Source organism: Xylocopa sonorina, chromosome 9 (genome assembly GCF_050948175.1).
Source record: "Xylocopa sonorina isolate GNS202 chromosome 9, iyXylSono1_principal, whole genome shotgun sequence".
NCBI lineage: Eukaryota > Metazoa > Arthropoda > Insecta > Hymenoptera > Apidae > Xylocopa > Xylocopa sonorina.
Window position 1 is genome coordinate 3,296,190 of NC_135201.1, and position 21,641 is coordinate 3,317,830.

At 52.1% G+C, this 21,641-nt stretch overlaps 1 protein-coding gene across 2 annotated transcripts in view; it reads left to right on the plus strand.

Moving 5' to 3' along the window:
• Rh5 (Rhodopsin 5) overlaps positions 1-21,641 on the plus strand; it is a 216,355-nt gene that overhangs the window by 1,583 nt on the left and 193,131 nt on the right. Inside the window, exons 6-8 of one of the 2 annotated variants that reach the window (XM_076901486.1) lie at positions 76-233; positions 311-406; positions 507-635. In XM_076901486.1, the coding sequence (XP_076757601.1) occupies positions 76-233; positions 311-406; positions 507-618 (366 nt within the window). In that variant the 3' untranslated portion in view covers positions 619-635. Of the gene's footprint in view, positions 1-75; positions 234-310; positions 407-506; positions 1,327-21,641 lie in introns of those variants that run through there. The other variant, XM_076901485.1, reaches the window with a different exon arrangement.

The following is a 21,641-nucleotide window of genomic DNA, read 5'->3' on the forward strand; positions in this document are numbered from 1 at the left end:
ATTGTTGGCGTTAGCGAGTCCATTCACTCTTTCGAACAAACAGAACGTTCCACTGTACTCGATTCTGCCCCACAGGCGAAGAAAATGAACGTGAAGTCGTTGGTGTCGAACCAGGACAAAGAGAGAAGCGTCGAGCTGAGGATCGCCAAAGTGGCGTTCACCATATTCTTCCTGTTCCTTCTAGCCTGGACACCGTACGCGACGCTCGCGATGATCGGGGCATTTGGGAATCGGTAATGATCGTTTTAAGAATAATCGTACGAAAATAGAAAGGAGAAGGGCGTGAGCATGACGATCGACAATTTCTCAGGGACCTTTTAACGCCCACGGCCACGATGCTGCCCGCCATGTTCTCCAAAACGGTGTCTTGTATCGACCCGTGGATTTACGCGATCAATCATCCGAGGTAACCAACCATCCCGCGATTCCACTTCGCGATATCGCGGACGCGAGCACAAAGCGAAACGATTATCATTCACCGTTTCACGCCCAACCCCGTCCCCCAGGTACCGACAAGAATTGCAGAAGCGATGCAAATGGATGGGCATCCACGAGCCGGAACTGTCTCAGGACACCATGTCAGCCCAGACGGAGAAGGTTAAAGCGGACGAGGCGTAGATCGAGTCTCTCTGGCACTTGGAACCACGACGCGCTCTGGGACACGATCGTTCTTACGACTACACGATCGGGATACGCCGAAGCGAACCACCACCGCGAGTGTATCGCGATCGTGCCACTCTGGCCTTCGATTTTTACCGTTCGCGTATAGATGTGTAGAGTCTGAAATTTTCTACCGTAATTATGCCGCGCGTCTGATCGAGGCACGCTGAGGCACCACCACCACCGCCGCCAGTGTATCTCGATCGTTTCTTTATCTGGTCGTTCATTTTTACTGTTCACGTATAAATGTGCAGAGTTGGAGATTCTACATAATTATACAGTCGAGGTGGAAACCACGATTTTATCGGAGATTGTACACTTGTTCGAGCATTATTAAAGCAACTACAGAACAGAGAAGGGTCGATCGAATTCTACATCTATATACTTGCACGCGTACACGAAATTTTTCTATGATTTCACGGTTCTGCTTGAATTTTAGAACGCTTACCGTTACCTGCGTTTTATTATCCGCCGGAAATGCGACCAGCTGAGCGACCACATCCCTTCCCCCCGGTGCACAGAGGAAGAAGCCAAGAAGAATTCGACTCTTTTTTTCTTCTTCATTTTTCAGATTAGAGGGTAGATCTAGCCGGCAAAGTTTAATTAAACGCGTTGTCACAGCATTCTTTTCAATGCACCGATCGTCCAATAAAATGTACACGACGAGCCTCTCTATTTTAAAAAACAAACTTCCCTTAACGCGAACACGCGAGCTTACCTCCGCCCCGCACCCTTCACTCTGGGAAAAGAGAAAAAATCACGGGGGACGTAGTTTGTACCGGCGCTTGTTATGGAAAATTGAGAGCATCTCGTTACGCTCCTGTTACCATGATCCTCTTAACTCTCCCGGAATTTTCGTCCTTAAGATTCCCAGAAAGACGATACTTTACGCGAGGCAGCGCCGAGCAAGAGAAGGGGCCATTCTCTCGCGCAGATTTTTCATTATGCACACTCTTATTTGCATACGGGAATCAAGAGATCTCCGCGCAACTCGGAGACGTTCCGCGAGACACCGCGTTTACCTCGTTCGCCTCTGTCGCCAGGCTAAACGAAACGAACGAGGATCGTTAATATGAATACCGAACGATCGCTGCCGTTTCGACTGTGTCGCGCGTCGTTTTAATCCCGCCGCGACGAAACGCGCCGGGTAATGAATAACGCAGGACGCCGTGTAAACTTATGGTCGGAAAGTTTCTTACCCGTCGAGAGAGAGAAACATCGTTCTATGAATACGTACGTGCGCGGCTGGATTCGTCTCCGTGAAATATGCGCCGGTTCAGAAGTAGGGAAAAAGTACCATGGAAACAGACGGATGACTGGGCAAGAATATCGCGCGCGAAGGGATGATTCAGACGCGCGAATTTACGCGCGTCGTGACGGATCGCGCAGCTTGTCGCTCGCGACGAGGTCCACGGCTTGTTCAAGCTCGTGGAAAGTTCTCTTGTCTTCTTGGCATTCGTTCGATCGCGCGTAACGCACGGTAATTCGATCGAGAAGTTTCTTTCGGCCCGCCAGCGTTTACGCGAGCATTAATATCCTCTCTGTTTAACTTAGCCGACGGTGGAACAATGTTTGACTGACGTGTTTCATTATGCAGCCACGTTTCTCGTACCGACGGGATTGTACGAATAAATTTAAAGAGCATCGCCGTTACACGGGAAACATAAGAAATATCGGCGCGCAATCATCGTTACGCGTATCAGCGATTCACCGAATAAACGTGCCTCGCTAAATTAACTCGGTAATAAATAAACAATAACCGTTACGCACGGCGGATGCGTCGTAAAATATATCGACGAGGTTAAATTAACGAAATTTACAGTGATGTTTAAAATGCGCGTTCTAACCGAGCAGCGTCATTCTACGCGAGATAAATGACGAACGTCAAACGAACCAGCAGAGAGGGAGCCAAAAAAAAGGTGATACTCGCGTAGCCTTTTTCTCTTTATTGACAAAACCGTAGTGGCAATTGATGCTTGCTTGTTCACTTGGACGCTATGCGACGTCCTCGACTGACAGTATAGACGACCTGCACAATTGATAACAATTTTTCTTCCCCCACTGACTCAGCAACGCGACGAGGCACGTTCTCCATTAGCACACGTACGCTTGATTTACCCTGAACGGTGTGCTAACCAGGTTGATCGGTAATAAGAAACACGAGGCGGAGAATGGGACAGAGATAGAGACAGAGAGAGAGAGAGAGAGAGAGGGTTATCGACGAAACGACAACGGTGAATTCCGAATGAAGCAAGAAAGGCAAAAGACAATTACCCAGCTGCAGAGGATGCCAGCGGGGGAAGTTTGGCCGGGAGAGCGCGGCAGATAGCGCGCTCGCGTGGCTCCCAGGACAGTAGGCGGGGTCGACGGATATTCCGGCAGTTCTCGGTTAATATGCAGTTAGTACGTCATTTGTTTCTCGCCTCTGGGAGGGTTTATCCCAGCCTCTGACGTCACGGCTGACGTCCACGATCTCCTCGCGACGGATTCAGCGAGAGACCCAGAAGCTCGATTACCCCCGCGTTACTCCATCCGAAAATTTAAATCGACGCGTCGCAGGGACGCTGATTCATCCGCGCTAAGACGTACGCCCGTAGTCATCGAGCGGTTGAATTTCCAATCGACCGGAATTCAATCGCGTCCGCCTCTGTCCCCGAACGATTCTTTCCGCCCGTCTGGCCCGCGCGCGGACGGACCCTCGCACAATCAAAGTTTTCCACGGCTGGTCCCGCCACTGGCGAACCGTAGAAAGGAACGAAACGAGTGCTGCGAGGTGGACGAAGAAAGAGAGAGAGAGAGAGTGAGAAGGTGCACAGTTTGGCGGGGCGAGCGGGTTCTGGCCTCGAAGAAATCCTTGATTAGATGTTCCCGTCAAAGGAACTCTTCGCTTGCTGGGGAATCGAAGAAAGAAAACGAGCGCCCGGGTGGAGCCTGGGCAACGGAGACGGATAACAAGTGGATGAGTCGAGGCGGAGAGCGTGGCGAGGCGAGGGCGCGAGGGGGAGGCTAAAGAATCGGTTTCGGGAGCGAATTAAAAATTGTTCCACCCCGCGAACATCGAAGAATCGAGGGAGCTCTGTGGAGAGGAGAGAAGGGAGGAGGAGGAAAGGGAAACGAATAAGGGAGCGAGGTCGAAGGGGGTGGGGAGCATGGAAGTGTGGCGGCGTTTTAATCGAAGAGGGCTTGGAAGGGATTGCGCCGTTTCGAGAATAGAAAGGAACGATCCCACTCGGTTTAAGATACATCCCATCCTATTTCCTGAGGTCGCACCGGCGACGACCAGTTATGGATGTTGAAAATTCAATTACGCGGGATTTATGGCTGCCGGCGCTGGGCATATTTATTATCGCGGGCGTTTCCTTCCAAGGTGGCTGTCGCCGTCCTACGTTTTCGCGTCACGAGCCTTGTCCAGTATCAAATATTGCACGTACGGGTTCGATCGGATTCCGTGGATTACGTGTCCCGTTCGTTCGCCTTGCCAGGCACGTTTACCATTGTTATTATCAAATCGACTTTATTCGCGAGCGCGCGAGAATACCAGAAGCGAGCGTGGTACACAAATGTAGATACGTTTTATGAATTAACTTCTTCGCGTCTTTGGTACACGCACGGATTTATGTTCCTCACGTTGGAAAGAAGATAACCATTCTTTCGTTTGATCGACGTGTCAAGAGGTTAAGGTTGGAGTGCTCTGCGGGGAACGAGGCTCAACGATTCGTTTAATTTCACTCTGACGATCGAATTAGTCGGGAGTACGTATGCGCTACCACTGCATTATTTTAAAAACTGTAGAAAGGAGGGTCGAGCCCGTACAGCTTCGCGTAAGGAATGATAATAAAAGGTTGCGCGGGGAAATTGGACGGTTAATCCTGCAGCAGCCTTCGGCTCTTTCCTCGAGCCAGACGCGTCCTTTTCTTTGCGAGCGACTTGATAGTTTCTGGACGAACGCGGAACAATTGCCATTACCGGGTAACTTTGCATTTAAATGCACGCTTCTTTCGAGGGAACCGTGACTGCGTATCGAGGCGAAATGAATTTCGATGGTTGCAGAACGGTTAAATCGCGTCTGATCGAGGTCGATTTATTACCGCGGTCTCGTAAGATCAGCCCCAGGTTGGATCGCGCAGACACGACGGGGACGCCAGATATAACGGAAGTTTACGTATGACACAGCAAATATGTAGTATCCAGGGCTGTTTTGTGTTTAGTCAGCCTGAAAGATCTTGTAAGTAAAGTGAAATATGGTCAGATTTATTGACATCGTAAACGTGCCACGGACAGCTACTTTGAATACGCTGTATCCGCGAACCTGTGCAACCCTTTAACCATGGTCCACGTATCGCGTCGAGATAATGGGAAAAAGTCTGACAACCAACGATATCATCGAAACATCGTCCCATCGATCGAACTGTTTGATGGACCAATCGTTGAACAAACTCTCGACGAACGGGTACAAAGAGACAGTTCGCTCGACTGGGCCTTGTTAAACGCACGTATGCGTTTATCGAGGGACAGTCGCGCGCTTTGCAACGTCTAGGCTCCTGGCACTGCATCGACGTCCTTTTTAAAGCTGTCTTAATCCCCGTTAAGCGCGGGGGGTAATAAACTCCGCTGTGCTCATTAAGGGAGGCTCTACGGTCTTTTTGCTCGACGCTGGTACGAGATGTATATTAACGCCAGCAATAAATATCGTCCTTATCGGCGGCATTTCGCCGCCTTGTTATCGCGTATTGATTTTCCGCGTGCCACACCGAGGGGTGCGAAACAGGAGCCGCGAAGGGCCTGCGAATTTCCGTCGGAGAAAAACATCCAGTCCGCCCGCGACTATTATTATTCGACGTCGATACGTTCGACGCGCGAGCAGGATGGATCGCGGTTCCGCCCGCGTATTTCATTGAAGCCGTCAAGGGGAACGAATTCGACCGTAAAACTTTGCTTACATCGCGAACTCCATCTTGGACGATCGTATCGCCGCGACGGGATGATTTATCCCTGCGCCACGCGTACCTCTGCCGCGATTTTCAACCTGCGAGCCGAAATCCACCCTCGATCGCGTCCACATCGAACGACGAGCAACCACGACGACCGTTCATCCCTAAGTTTCGCGCTATGTCCGAGCATTGCGCGTTTCGACGCTCGTCATCTCGCCCTTCGAGCGGTTCGAGCCGCTGTTTAGTTAAATTCTTCGAGTGCTTCGCGAGGAGGAACAAAAGAAGCACGGATCCGTGGCCGCAAGGCGGACGGGGACGAGAAGAGAAACCGTGGCGAGACGCGAGTGGACCCCGTGCCACGCTAACGTGTATCAGACAGGGACGAACGACGGAGTTACAGAGGGTGGAGAAATTTTGAAGGACGAAAGAAACTAATTTCAAAGCTGTTAAGAGCATTACGACGCTGTACGTCCCGGGGACGTGGACGTGGACGAGCGTGGACGGGACGTGAAAGCGCATCGGGGTAGACACGCGCGCGGACACGGAGCCCGTGGACGAGGCGAAGGAGCCAGCGGGACTCGTGGCCAAGACGGAGGGGAAACAGGTGAGCGAGTTAAATCGAAAAGGGGCGGGCGGCTGGTTAAAGCGGAAAGAGCAAGTTGGCCCAGTGCGACGCCGCTGCTTGGACAATAGTTGGCCGTCGTCGAGGGGTCGGCCAGGAGAAAGGCCGAGAGGGAACCCGGCGGACCCTCTCCCCCGCCGGCTGAAATACTAAAGCGAGCTTAAGTGCGTTGCCATAGGGACCAGCTGGAGCAGAGGGGCGCCAGAGGGTGAGAAAGAGAGCGCGAGAGAGACGGGGAGCACGTTGGCTGCGGGAGAAGGCTTCTGCCACGTCTCGTCTACCGCCGCGTAGTTTCCGAAACGCGCTAAACCGCTCGGAAGTAGCCGACCGAGGGGTTCGCTCGCTTTCCCCGACACAATTCCCCGAATCCGGCTGGCTCTCGCGGTATCCGTGCCCGGTTTCGTAATATTCGAAACGGCTTCCACGGCGCTGCTCTTTCCCTCGGAACCAACCCCCTCCCCCCTCCCTCAGCGTTGCGTTAAATCAGAATCAGCGGACGCGAATTCGAAGAAACATCGGCCCGCGGCTTCTTCCGCTGGCGCTCGCTCGGAATTGTTGCACGCCGCTGGCGGGACGGGCGTGTCTGGTATTGCCCGATTTATTATTTGCAGCGCATGCCGTCGCACGTCCGTAACAATACTTCGTAAGTCCGCAATTTGCATCTCGTTGCAGATGTATTCCGTGTCGTTCGTGTATCAGCTCGCTGGCACGGTCGTTAAACGAGTTTCCTCTTCCCTCGTTTCACCCTTCGCCCCACTCTTTTCTCCGCGCCGCGTCGCTGCACGACGTCGCCGTTTTCCGTTTTCCCGGACCATTCGAGAATTTCCCTCTCTCTCTCGCTTTCTCTTTCTTGGTAGTCGACGCGGCAGCAGCGCGAGGAAAATAAAAAATTCGATTATTCGCTACGCGATTTAGCCGATCGTAATTACAAGGGGACCTTCCGCGGCGCTCGACACGGGAATATTTCGAATGTTAAACCCTCCGCGATGAAAGTTACGGAGAAACGTCTCGACGCTGAGTTTTTTACCTCTCACGCGGAACGGTAAATCGTAACGAATTGTTCGCTGTTCGTTGCGCGAATGAATTTCAGACCGATCGTTGCCACTTTCGTTAGTTCGCGTTCGACTCTACCACGGACGAATCACAGCGACCAGTAATACCACGCTTCTCGTTATCTCAGCAGCGTTTCTCTAAAGGACCGCTGAATAATTTGTTGATAAACCCATTTGTCGTTTCCTGCGTTGTATTTTCAGTTATTCAAAAAAGTTTATCCTCCTACTCGACCTCCTTCCACGGCTCGTTTTTAAAGAGCGGCCTCGCGCGTACCCTGCAATATTCAGATCGGCGCGTCGTTCAGCCAAGAATTTCGCGAACGACGAAAAGACCGGATAGAAAATTTCGAAACGAGCGACGCAATGTGAGTGGCGTTGAAAAATTCATTCCCATGTAACGGTGCGTCTGGAGCCGTGGCTCCCCGCGGCCCGTTTAACTACCCCTAACGAGGCCGACAACACAGGTGGCCTACAACTTTAGCGGCGCCGCCGCTAAAAACCGAACTGCCAGACCGTATTAATACGGTTTTTGCGCGAGAACCGCGCGGGAACAAAGCACGGCGAATCGCTAGAAACAAAAGACGAAATTTTTCGTTGTTCACCGAGAACGGTCTCGAGGGTCTCCCGCGGCTGCCCCGCGGCAGGCTGAGAAAAGGGGCGAGACCCGTTCGTCGAGTCGCGATGCTTTTCTCGTCCGCCACCAACCGGGCGTAATTCCACGCGTGCACTTTCGATTTCTCGTCACACGACCCCGTCAACTATTTCGTCAGTCCCTTGGCGGTAGGGAGAAGTGCGGAGAGGGGACACGTCGAGGGTGCAAGGCAGTAGAAGGGGATGAGGAGCGGTTGCTGAAGATCGTTGGACGGAAACTAGGCAAGCTCGGTCAGCTGCAATACCGCGATACACAAACTTATTGGGCGGAACTCGCGAAACTTCCGCGAGAGGCTTCCGGAATTCCAAGATGGCGAGTGTATCCGGTGCGCGGATTAGCCGTTGGGATACCGTCGTTCAAGGGTCTAAAGAGCCGCGACGATGGCGGGGATGGGCTGAAACGGATGCAATAAGACCCTCCTCGGGTTGGGCTGCTTCGAAACGCGTGTTCGCCTCGCAACAAAGCGGTTCTCGAACCGCGTTCGAACGGTCGCGTACGAACGGCCGCGGCTGCGAACGATGAGCGCCTGGTCGAATAATCGTGGATCGTGCCTATTCGTAATTGGCGCGGAGAAATTAGCGGGAGGATTCGTTTCGGGGTGCCGCCTCGATTCCGGTTGTAAATGACACCGGTTAATTAGGTCGGCCATCTGACGGTTCGACGCGAGGAAATTCGTGCCTCGCTCGCGATAATGAGCAGTATTAATTATAAACGTCGCACCAGCGTTAATTATTCGAGTAGCGAGCGCGATGGCACGTTCGCGGTACCCTCCGCGCGTCCGCCCCTGTAAAACTGGCATTGTCCTCGAAGGAGCGGGCTGTTTTCAACGTCGCGCCCCCGTTCGAGCGAATGCGAACGCGTCTCGTCGTTCGCGGTACAACCACTCACCCCTTTTAGCGTTCGCTCGAACTCGAAGTCAACGCGTTCCGCGATGAATCGCCGGCGAAATTTTTACCAACCTTTCGCACGATTAAATTTCCTCTCCCTTTCTCCAGCTACGTTTTTCTTTTTCCCTGCCAAAGGAATACCGTTACGCGAACCTTTCCCTCCCCCATCCACGCGCGTCGATGGTTAGTTTCTTTTTTTTTTCTACCGTATTGCGACACGAGATTTCCTTCGACCTACGTTCTTCTCGCTTTTCTCCCTTTTTCCTTCACTTTCTTCTTTTTTTTTTTTTATTTGGCTCTATCAAGTTCAAGGCTGTACCTTGGATTATCGAGCGGTGGAAGCGTATCGTAACACTCGCGCCCTGGGCCAGACGCGTGCAATAAGAATATAATACAATTGGAAAGATAACATTGGTCGCGTTTCGTTCTATTTCGATGTCCCCAGTGTCAGAGTATTATTTCTCGACGATCACCGTTTCGTACAAATTGATGGTTACTTTTAAAACCGTGTTATCGTTATCCGGTTTATACCGTGGCAAAGATGGCGCGATTCAAGCGCTACTGTTTTAATTACCAGGGCCAGTATGGAATTTTTCTAGATACGAATTTATCTAATCGCGCCTGGTAATTTATATTTTTCGTTTTCAGATAACCGTTGCTCGCAACTTTCGTTGCGCGCGTCCATTTCTCTCGGAAACAACGAGAGATTTTGCTCGCGTACCATTTTTAAAGTATCTCGCGAGCTCGGTTCTCGAGTCACTTCCTCAAGCGCGTGTAACCGCGATTTGATCGGAGAACGGGGCAAGAAAATAAAATAAAATGGAGAAAAGGCGCCTGTTAAATAGGATAATGTAGAGTCGCCGATTAATAGAAAAGCAAGGGAGCGTGGAAACAAGCGCGGATGTCGATACTCGCATCGGTTCTCGCTAACCTGAAAATTGGTAGGGGGTGGAACAGCGGGGCTGGACGGAGGCGATGGTATATAAGCGCAAATCGTCCAGCGAATCGATTCCATTGTTCGTAATAGCGAGTAAACGACCGCTGTAAGCCGCGCGTTTGCTAATATAGAAAAGAACGAGAGGGGAGAAGAGAAAAAAAAGGAAAAAAGTAACGGCGGAAATGCGAATGTCTCGGGCGCGGCAGGTTACGGCGAAATAATGACCACTGCGGCCGGGAAGTATCGGTTCGCGGGGCTCACCCTCTGTAAACCACGGCTATCCGCGCCGCGCAACCCTCCGCGCCTGCACGCCGCTCGCTAACGAGTCTACCGATAACGAGATCGTCTTGCGGAATTTTCAATTCGTTCGTTTTCGTTTTTTTTTTGCGACGTGTATCGCGTTGCGTTCTTTTGGCCACGCGCGAAACCTGTGACAGTTGGAAACGTCATTCCTTTTCATCCCCCAGTCATCAAACGGAATCGAACTGACTCGAGTCACTCGTTTCGATCAATTTTAGACGTCCACTTAATCGTGGAACGAAGTTCTCGTTGGTTTCGAATGGATGGCGAATATAAAGGGTTTATGTGGTGGCACAAGGTCGCGAGTATCGATTTTCAGGAACTGTATTAGATTTTTATTGAACCATCACTTGTCTGATTAATCATTCGAACGTCAGATCGGATTTCTGCTTTCTTAATGCACTTGACAAGTGTTTTATTGACGATGTAATCAATAATGGTTGGAATTAGCTCGTCGAATTCGCGTTTCGTAGGAACGATATTTCACGTGCCATTGAGATCGAGGAAAAATATGAACTAGTTTTCGTCGAGGCGCGAGAAACAACTCGCATCGTTCTCGCAAATGGTTCCACACGCATCCTCCATACTCGAACGAACAAATTACGCTCGTCACGCGCTGCTCCATTTTTTCCAAAGCAAAATCACGATACCAGAATTTTCGTACCACCAGCGGTAGATTCTCGCCTTTCTGATGTTTCACAGAATTATAGTAATTTGCGTAAAAATCTGCCACCCCATTACCAACTCCCGCGCTCTCTAATGGAGCAGATATATCGGACAAAAAATGTTGCAGTAAGTAGAAAAATTCGTTAGAGTCGCAGCGTGTAAGTTAGGCGAGCAAAAAGCTTCCGCGAGGTCGCGAAATGGTTGACGAATATTTGACACGAAAGTTCTCAGGGAATGGCTACACGTGCGATTCCTCAATTATACACAGCGCTCTGTTTTTCCTGTTCGATTCTAGTACAGAATCCCCGGAACGCACGCCAGTGTCCTCCTTTAGTATTCTCGGGTAGCGTGCTCGCGTCGAAATAGGGTTCGCCACCAGATCACGTTGATAACACGTCCGCGACTGAACCGCTCATTCCCACGTCCGTACATATTGCATAGACTCGCGCGCGGGGGTTCGCGGAACGTACAAAAATCGCGAAGCGAAACCAGAGTCGCGTGCGCTCCAGCGGTGGATCGAGGGGTGGTAAAAAAAAAAAAAAAAAATAGGGGTGCGCAGGAAAATGGTGGAAAAATAGCCGCGCGTCGCGCGCCCTTTCGAGGAAGCTATAAAAGCGCGTGAACGCGCGGAAATTAGAGACTGATTTGTTTCATTTTTTTATTCTTTTTTTTTTCTCTCTCCCTTCTTTTCTCCCAGCACGCTTCGGTTGGCAGTCGCGCGGCGGGGGCCATAAAAGTTAACGAGCTGCTGGCGTGGGATCGTTAAAAGTTGCCGTTGGGAAAATTCGTAAAATCGGATGCACGGTGTCCCGTAACGGACGTAATTAAGTAACGCGATTCGGCCCGATTTCGCAGAGCGCTCGCGTTCGCGCGCGAGAAGACGCGACCCTGGGCACCCTCGCGCGCCCTGCAACTTTCTTCCCTCTAATTCGACACGCGCTAGCGTTTAATCCGCGCTAACCTGTATCGCGTTCATATTTTTCGAAGACTTCCCCTCCCGTGACGCGAGTTTTTTCCCTGTCGGGGCTCCCGCGAATTCGAAGAGACGATCATCCCCCGCGTTTGATATCCCTGGTGTAAAAATATCACCTGCGGAAAGGGACGCCGTTAAATAACACGCTGGCTGCTTATTCGGCGCGATGAAATTCGAAATGCATCTCGACCTTCTTCCTCGTGATGTGCATAAAAAAGGGAACTCTTCTTGAAAGTCGTCGGTCCCTCGTCGCACCGTAAAAGAGAAGAGACAGAGAGAGAAAGAGAGAGAGAGAGGGAGCAAAAAAATAGTGGCGTAACTAGGCGACGCGTAAAAACGCACGCTCGGTTATTCCGACGTGACGGAAGAGGAAAATGGGCATCGACGTAAAAGGAAATAGAAAGCGGCGGCGCACTGGCGAAAGGCAGAGGACACGGGGACGTTTACAAAGGGTTACAAGAAACGCGTCCCCCCAGCCAGTTTTCCAGTTTGGAAATCGAGTTAGAAGAGGAGTGGGGGCACGGCTGGGAAACTCGCGAGGTTTTTCGACGCGCGAACGACTTGGTCGATGGGCTTTTGATTCCGCGAGAATTTTCTTGACCACCCTTTATAGCTGCGACACAGAGCGCCGGTGTGTACCGTCGACGAGGGGGTAGCGCACCCACACGTAGCCGTGGATAAACGAGGAAAGTCAGAGCATGCGCTCGGGTATCGCGAATCCACGAACTTCGGTTCTCGCTTCAGTCGAACCCCGGTTACGGTAGGGGTAGAACGCGCTCGTGCGATCCGTCGACAACGTGCTCGACGCACAGGACGCAGAAGGGGGTGTACGATCCGTCGCTCGCTACGTGAGCAAGAACAGGGGGATAGAACGGAGACGCGCATAGTACGATCGTCTCGACATGATCCTTGGATTCGAACGACGTAATGTACCGGACTCGTAACAGGGCTCGCGTCGTGATCCCTTCGAGGCTGCCAGAGCGAACGCGTCCCTGCGTTCCCTGATAGAACGCGAGGCGGCAGCCAGCGTGGAAAGCAGACGTACGCGCACGCAGACGGCTACCGATTTGATACGCGCCGGTGGCTCGCGGAGTCGTCTATCCGTTCGTTTCGATAATTGTGAGATATATATCGATACTGGTGAGATATATATATGTACATATATATCTATATATAGTGGTAGTGGTGAGAATAGTGGTGTAGGTGCTGTTGCGGGTGGCAGTGATACTAGTGTCGCACAGTGGTAACGGCGACGGCTGCACGTGAACCTTTGGCGAACGCGTTAGAAAGATGCGTTGAACGATCAGCTACCCTCGCCAAAGCACCAGACTGCAACCCCTGCGAGTGTCCTGAACAGGTGAGCGAAGAACGCTTTGCATGGCAACGTGTTTGGTCCCGACGATTACTTTGCCGGATCAACATCCTCGTATATAACGTCAGGGAAGTCTTGTTGCGCGTGAAATTTGGCCAACGATAGAGTTTAATTCGACGAGAGGCCACCCTCTCCGTCACCCTCGCCACGGTGCGAGAGGGACGAAGGAGCAAGTCGATAAACACCATAAACACGAGCCAACTACGCGTCCGTTTAGAGAGCAGCGGTTGCACGACGACGCGTAGAATCGTTCAAACTCGTTAACGAGTCCAAGAACTCTTAACAATGTTTCGTTGCACCGCCTACTTCGGCACTACCGTACCCCAACCCCGTGCACACCCCCGTCCGCCGGATCCGACGACGTTCGAGGCGAGAATTTCGAACGCTCGTCGAACGGACGATCGTTCTCGCGAACGGAAAAATTCGCAAACCGACCAACCAACCGCGCTGTCTTTCGATAGCAAGGCTTTTTCCGGCTTTAGAATGTTTTTCATTAAACGTTGCGGGAAAACAACCGCTCCGCGCAGAGATTCCTGGGGGTGGCAATTAACCGGGATGAAACGGTGCATATCGGTTGTTTGTACGAACCTGCCTCCAGTTCCCGCTTTCACAGGGGGGAGGGGAGAAGAGTTTAATAAAAATCCTGCGCCAGGACGGTGTATCCGCGCACGATAAAAGGTTAATCGTTCAAGTAGCAATTTTTCATTTACGATCCCGGCGCACGTGCCAGGCGTTCTCGCTCGATCTTCCAATTAATTCTCCTGTTAAATATCGATTAAAAACCGGCGCGCGCGGGGCACGAGGGAGGGTTCGATCGATCGGAGTGATACACAGGGACCAGCTGCCGTTATCCATCCTGCATTCAGTCGTCGCGCGGGATAAGTAAAGGGCCGATGTTAATTAGGGAGGAACGGTACGATTCCCCCGGCGTACGAGTATCGTTTCGAACGAGACGTACCCTCCCGCCACGGTTGCCTTCGGCTTATTTAGCTCCTAGGATTACAGGACATTTCCCGAGGGAGCAGGACTTTGCTAGGTTTTTCAAGCCTGCGTTACTATAGCGATAGAGAGGCTGGTTACCGCTCGAAAAGTTCTTTCACGGACCCGGAAATGGTCTCGAGCAGTTCCCTCGCGATGCTCGCGGCGAATTTTTTCGCCGATTTTAATCACCAATTATCCTTGGGACTTTACGAGGCAATTTTACGCTCGTCTACGAACACTGATCCGTGGGCTACGTTCAACTGTACAAATTTCGTTCGCTCGGCACAGGCTGCGACGTTTTACTGCAACTTTACGTTTTTAATATCTGAGACTCGCGATTACGTGCATCCACGGTTCCAACGTCCGTGCGAGCACTTCCGCGGGTACAACTTTTCATAGTACTTAGAGAAGTACACGCTCGAAGCCTCGTTTCGAAACCAGCCTGGTATAATCCGAGCGTACCGCGAACATTACCTCCTCCGAGTAGCTGTCGAACGTACAGCGAAACTTTTTACGCCGATCGAGAGATCCGCGAGGGTATATATCGAATTCTATCCGCGCGATAATACTCGAGGTTGTTAACGAAATTCAAAATCCTGCTCCATTTTCTCGACGGTTATTTCGCGACGAGTTACCCTCGCGTCGCGAAACTGCGTCTAACGCGAGATAGCAAAAGAGTAGAGGGGAGATGAAAAGCCTGATTTTGACTCGGTCGAACGAAAGAGCGGGGACGCATTTTTGTTTTCGACGCCAGCGACGACGGACCTCGACGCACGCGAACGCGAGGAGCGCGGCTCGTTCGGCGGTTAACGATCGATCGCGATCGACGCTGGCGGCAGGGTGAAACACAGCTGGGCACGAAAAAGCCGCTCGACAACGCTGTACAACGATTACCAGGCGGGAATTACAAAAGTTGAACGGAAAACAGCGACGGTGAAATTAACGCAGCGAGACGCGGAACGTTCGGCTGGCGTGGGTCCCGTCCGCAGCCCCGCGCGTTCGCCAATATCGAGCGGTCGTGACCGACATCGTCCGCGACGCGTCCGCTCGCCTACCCTTATTACGCCACGCTCGCTGCTCGCGATCCTCCGCTATTAAGAGCAATTAATTAACCCAATTGGGCGAGGCCGCGTTTTATTCGCGTAGTCGTTTCGCCTAGAAATTATTCGACGGAATCAAAGGCTTTGCACTCCCGTGGGCGGGGGGGTTGCAACGATCGTTGTCGCGCACCAACGGAAGTCGCGCGCCGTTCGCGCGCGTTGTAAATCGCTAGACGACAACGATCGCGCGAAAGAGAGCGATCGCATCGTTCCACATAGTCCCAAATTGTATCGCGAGATCGTAACAAGAGCACTCGCGTTTGCGTCACGTAATTAGCGCGAGCAAGGTAGCGAGGTCCAGGTATCTCATATTTAGAATTTAAACATGCCTGCGGTGGCTGGGCTGGCTGCGAGCTAATATCTCGCGGAAAGATTCCAGGGGTTAACCGGTTCCGGAATTCCCGAGGAAAACGGCCGACTAAAGCGATTTCGAGCATCGTCGAGCTCGCGGAGCCGACCAACGGCGATCGCCTGGTAATCGATAGCGGTTTTCGAAAGATCGATCGAGGATGCCACGGCGTTGGAGGAGCGGGTCTGAATGGCAACGGGTCAGAATCTCTATGTGAGTGCGTGCGTGCGCGCGCGCGCGCGTCTGTATCGCGCGCGATCGCGTGGGACGATGAATAGAGCGGCTGGTTGTATCCCTGCGTAAGCATTCAGCTAGGCTATGATGAATCGGCCTAATTTCGCGGCCGAAAGGTCACGTAAGCTCGGTAAATCTTGGACAGCGGCGGTGTATAGCGGGCGCGTTTCAGGGAGGCGAAACATTTAGCGGCGCAGCACGCAAATCCCGCAACGCTGGCCGTCGGTGTAGGTCGAGCGGATCGGTGGATTGCCAGCGCGCGGGGTCGTAGCCCAACCGATTCCTAAATCATATCAGCGCGCTCGAAACACACGCCGCGCATTCCTGAAACTGTTTGCTGTCGCCTACCACCGACTGCCATCTCCCGTTTCGCACCCCTGCGACCAAGTAACACCGTGTACGTTTTGCACTCTGCCCTCCTCATCGCCTTTCTCTCTCTCTCTCTCTCTTCCTCTTTCTCTATTTATCTCTATCTCTGTCTCTCCCTGGAGGTAACGCGAAATGTTTCCAACGGTTACCCTTCACGGTCCATCGTGATCCACCGTGGCCCCACCACGCCCGAGGGACACGGCAGACCGAGTCGATCCACTAGCGATAATCACCCTAGGCATCTCGTCGATGAGATTAATGTCGGCCTCTTGGCTACGGACGTAGCCGTGCGCGAGGATGAAATTTCGTTTCGAACGGTTGCGGATCGAACCTGGCTTGGACTGCTCCCACGTCGAGCTCGATGAAATTCGCGGAGAGTCGCGAGGAGGACACAAAGGGGGACGAGTGAGTCGCGTCCGCGTAGTTATTTAAGCGGACGACCGCGAGCGTTCAGAGTTGGGTTCGTTTTTAAATCGAATCACTCGCCGCGCTTCTCGATGCCTGTTTCCGTTTTGTCCACGCTGTCGTTCTTTCGTTTCGTCGAATTTTTTTCTGCGCGCGGAACTCGCGGGACATTAAATCGATTACTCGGTCGTAGTGTTCGCGAGCTCTGCGAGGGTGAGCTGAAGGGTGCACCAGCGTTGACGAATGCCGGTTGCTTTCGTTTTCCTTTCGGCAGGTGCTCCGTCACCGTGAAATCTCCTTCGCCCCCGTGCGCTTCTCGCCCTCTCTGATGCCCTTTCCTCTCTACGGATCGCAGCCGCGTAACTTGGCCCTCCCTCACGGCTCTTCTTCCTACCCCTTCGTTTTTTTTTTTTACTCTTTGCCCTTTACTCTTCGACCTTTCCCGCTTTAACGCTCGGTGAATTTTTCAACATGCAGCTGGCTGGTCGAGTGCCAGTCGGTCGGATTCCCTCTCCAGGGATACGCGCGAACAGCCTCGAGGCTTTGCTCAGTCTCGAGTTTCGTTCCTTCGGCTTTCGAGAACGCCTCTCACAGCCGCGAAAACATGTCTATAACCTTTTCTTCTCTTTTTTCGTTATTCTTTGCGAGCCGATTCGATGCCATCGTTTAGAGAAATGCGATAGCGGCGGAGCTCGAGGGGATGGTACCCGTAGTTCGCAATCAAGAGTCGCGTCCGTGCCTCTCTCGCGATTCTTGCTACTTGTTTCCATAATTCGTTCGATCTCGCCGGCGCTCGCTCCGTATTTTGATAAATTCGTGTAATTAACGAGGAGCGGCGGTCGTGGCAAACGTTTTTGCAACGAGCAGAGCAACACGAAGAGGGATTAACGTAGTCAGATTGTAGACAGATATCTCTCTACTTGCTTGGTAATAAAAATATACACCAAAAATTAAGTTTACACCGGTGGAGGTGTACTTTACGCGGCGCTCTACGCGCGTTGCTGTTTAATTGTAAAAGGTAAAACGTGGCATCGGGTTACTTGTTTACGGCGTACGTACAACCGAGCAACGAATGAAAACAAACTGCAATTTCTTGAATCTTAACGAGGGGCTGTTTTGCACGATAACGTGCTATTATTTGCAGAACTTAAAATACTGGATGCACGCGGGGAGCGCGTCGTCTCTGTCTTCGATTTGCATTTGAAAAATGGCCGCGCAAGAATCGAGTATCGTTCCCTCTACCCCGTCTTTTTTTTTCGTTCCTCCCTGAAATTGATATAGTTTAGTCGTCCATAATTCGAGGGGAAATCAGTTCCCTCCGCCTGATATTTATGGCTGTTATAAATTTCAGCGAATGGTTTGCATAACAGTTTCTAAATAGCTTTACGATGGGTTTTGGGCGCAGGAGGAGTTAGATTGGACAGCTGTCCAGCGTAACTCCTCCTGTCAAAACGGAACAAGAGACGACTAGTGTCTTGCGTTCCCGGAAGCGCGCTCCGTCCTTCGAGCTAGCTTATTGCTTCGCAGCTATCTCTCGACTAATACATCAATAAAACGTCTGGATTACGAAAAAAAAAAGAAGAGTAATCGAGTCGCAACGGACGAAGAAATTCGCAGAAAGTGTTAGAACCGCGAGGGGGTTGTACGGGGTTTGAAAAATTCGAATCCTGGCCGCATCGCGGACGATCGAAGGCAATAAATAACAATTCACAACGCGCGATTACCATAAATAGAGGCTAACGGAGATTATATTATCGATTAAACATTTCAATTTCTGCATGTTGATATAGTTTGACGCAGCGCTATCCAATAAGACTGAAATCGCGCGGACCATCCGTTTAAGCTAATAACGTAAACATTTGAAGCGGGCGTAAAACGACGTCGCGGCCGATAAATCGAATTAATGCGAGGGTACGCGGGAAACGGGCCGACGCTCGCATCAATCACGGGGCTGTGGCAATCATTATAAAACCGTTCGACTGCGTCTCCACACCCCGCTGCTTTACGACGAGATTCTCGAACAATTCGCCGCGAGCCACTCGCGACGAAACGCGATTATACCCGATCGTCGACGAGAACGAACTTTCCGTATCAACATGCTTGCCCACCGAAACGGTGGCCGCGACAACCCCCGCGTGGCCCTCGCGGTTTTATTTCCGTCACGTCCGTCTCGAGCGTCGAGTTTCCCCGACGCTGCCTCGCAGTCGTCGCGTGGACTGACTCGAAATCGCAGGAAGCACCCCCTCGGCTCGATCGAGCAACGAACCTTCGAGCGGTCGCGCGCGCGTCGATGCACATCGACGATCGTAGCGAGAACTCGAGCTCGAGTTTACCTCCGGCTCGCTGGCACGGGAGTCTGTGCGAGCGTTCACGGATATTAATTAAGAAAACGCCGCGGGACGAACGAGGAGCAGCTCGAACGGCGTCGAAGAGTCGTCGAGAGCAAAGTGGGTGAGCCATACGGGGATACTGCTTTTGATCGAGCTGCGACTGACGTTCAATTTCGAGCCATCCGCCACAGGGAGTTCACGTGGAATTAAGTTCGACGCACGGTGAAATTCGTGGGAAACGATATTTACGTCGCGAGGAGTGAATGTTTGAACAGCCGAGTTGCCACCGACGGTTCTCAATCAATTATTTTCATCGCCGTTCCGATCGCCGGATCGATCCCGCCCTCTGGATTCAATTATCGTGTCCGAGGACCAGCGCGCTCCTTTTACTTCGTCCTCGAGTTCAGCCACGGATCCCCGTCGCGCCCCTTTCGAAATTAAATTCCTACTTGTCTGGCGTTCATTCGAGCCGGTTTACGGGGTTACACGGCCGTCCTCGTTCGATAAACGCGGGTGTTAGTAAACATGGGAAATCTACAAACTGGTTCTCCGCTAGAAACTCCTACGACTATCGTTAGTGTCCACGTATGAATATGTAATAGCTGCAAACACGCCGCACAGGGGCACGCGAGTCGCTGTGCTGCTTTTGTACCTCGTTTTCTCTCGATTCGTCCTGCGGGTGGGACGTAAGCTCGTACAAACGACTCGCGTTCAGCCAACGAAGGCACGCCTGGCTAATCTTTTCCGCACAGAATGGTCTCTCTTTCTAGCCTGCGTAATTGAATCACCTCTGCGAATGATCGACGCGTTCATCGATAGGGGTGCAGAGTAAAATTTCAAGGGATGATGATTTTCGACAAACCAACGCGAAACGAACGGCAAACGTAATAATTGCAAATAACGTGGACCCTCGAGGTAAGCGGAAACTAATTGATTCTCATCCCCCCAAAGTCACTGGTCAAACACCCTTTGTACCATCAAGTTTCCCCTGTACAAGCGACGAAGTCCGCTCGCAGCGCAAAGGACGAGCCGAGCGAGAAGACGCCGCAGAGGGACGAATAAATATAGGCGAGGAGATACGCGGTAGATGGACGGATAGGCAAAGCCAGAGGAGAGAGGCGAAAGAAAGGGTGCGCGAGAAAGAGGGTCTCGCGAGGGTGGGAGACGCGGAGGAGCCGACAGAGACTCTCGACCCTCCGGTACGGTCCTTCGCGTACGATGCGCCAGTCAGGGTAGCATTGTTTGAGTTATCACAATGGCGGAACAAAACCTCAACCAGAGGATCGAACTCCACTCCAAAGCTCGTGTCTCTGCCCCCCCTGCGCCACCGCCCCTCGTCTTTTCCCTCGACGAGCCAACCTAGCGTGCGCCCGCCGCTTCGTACGGACCCGCGAACAACGAAACTACCCCCTTCGGTTATGCACGGCGCACCGCGTGTCTCCAACCCATCCACCGTCGCCTCTCCGCCCCTCCGCGCTCAGAGGCACTCGCGCCTATTCGCGACAGAAGCTATCGCTTTTCGAATGACAACAACCGGCAGGAACAAAGGGGAAAGGTTGACGGTGCAAGATGAGTCCATTGTCGCGACCGCCGCGCCGCTGCCGCTCTGCTGCGTCGATGGTTCTCGACCCACCGACCGTGGAACGTCTTTTCTACTTTTCGCCTCGCCGTCCGCCAGAGCAACCGCGCGGCCTACTTACGCTGTCTTTTCGTACCCGTTCATCCCTGATCCGAGCGAGCTCTTCAACCCGCCCCTCCAAACGGAAACATTCATGTTCACCCTCGTCGAATGCTCGCCGCTCGTTTTGTTTCGTCGTCCCATCTTCTTTCTTCTTTCTTCTTTTTTTTTTTTTTTTTTTTGCGTGCCTCTCCCGTCCCTTCTCCACGTTTCTGCTATTTTCAACGAGCGGTTCTCGTGGAACAAAGTCGTTTTGCGTGGAACGCCCCTCGGCGAGCGTAGCCGGGCGACCAAAGTTGGAACAATCCGAGTTCGCGCGACCGAACGGCGGGACGATCCACGGGGAACCACGGTTTTGCGGTGTCTACCTCGTCGGATCCTGAAATCGATGCGATTCCGAGATTACGCCCGCCTGTATACTTCGAAAGCCACTTGGACTTGACTGATAGCGGCCGCGGAGTTCTCGCGGTTTTAGGGGCTTCGTTTCGAACACTGCCGAACAAGAGCCTCGAACTTTATCGATACTGCGACCTATGATTCGTCGGATATAGTTGGCGCGAGTCGATGGGACGAGGGGCTCGAGTGCGGTCCTCGTTTGAATTTCAGAGGATACGTTGGATACACCCGGACACGGTGCTCTGAAAATACGGTCCCGGTGTAACGGAGAATTAGAATTAACCGTGTTGAAACGGTGTTCACTGTACACGGCGCGAAACAAGAATTCAGAATTCTACAGCTCGCCAGTGTGGAAATATTTCTCTCGCGACAAACGCGTCCGACTTTTTGGCGCAGTTGAACGTAGGAGCGCCTCGAGTGTTTTCGAACGCCTCGACGGCGACGTCGATACCTTCGACACCCCCCATTGTGCGTGGGAAATAAAAGTCGCGCGAGATTCCCGATAGAATTTCAAAGATTTTCCGAGACGGAACGCGGCGATTGCTTCGCGACGTTCTTTCGTCGACTGGCGAACATTAATCGATCGGAAGGTATTAAGCTCGACTGCGTCTTGAATAAATTACCCCGGCAGTTTCGAGTGGATGCTCAGCCTTGTCCTGCTTTATAATTTAAACCTTAACCACTGCTTCGCGTAAATTTGATTCGGTGCTAGAAAGCAGGTATAAAAAAATCGAATCTGAATAGCCG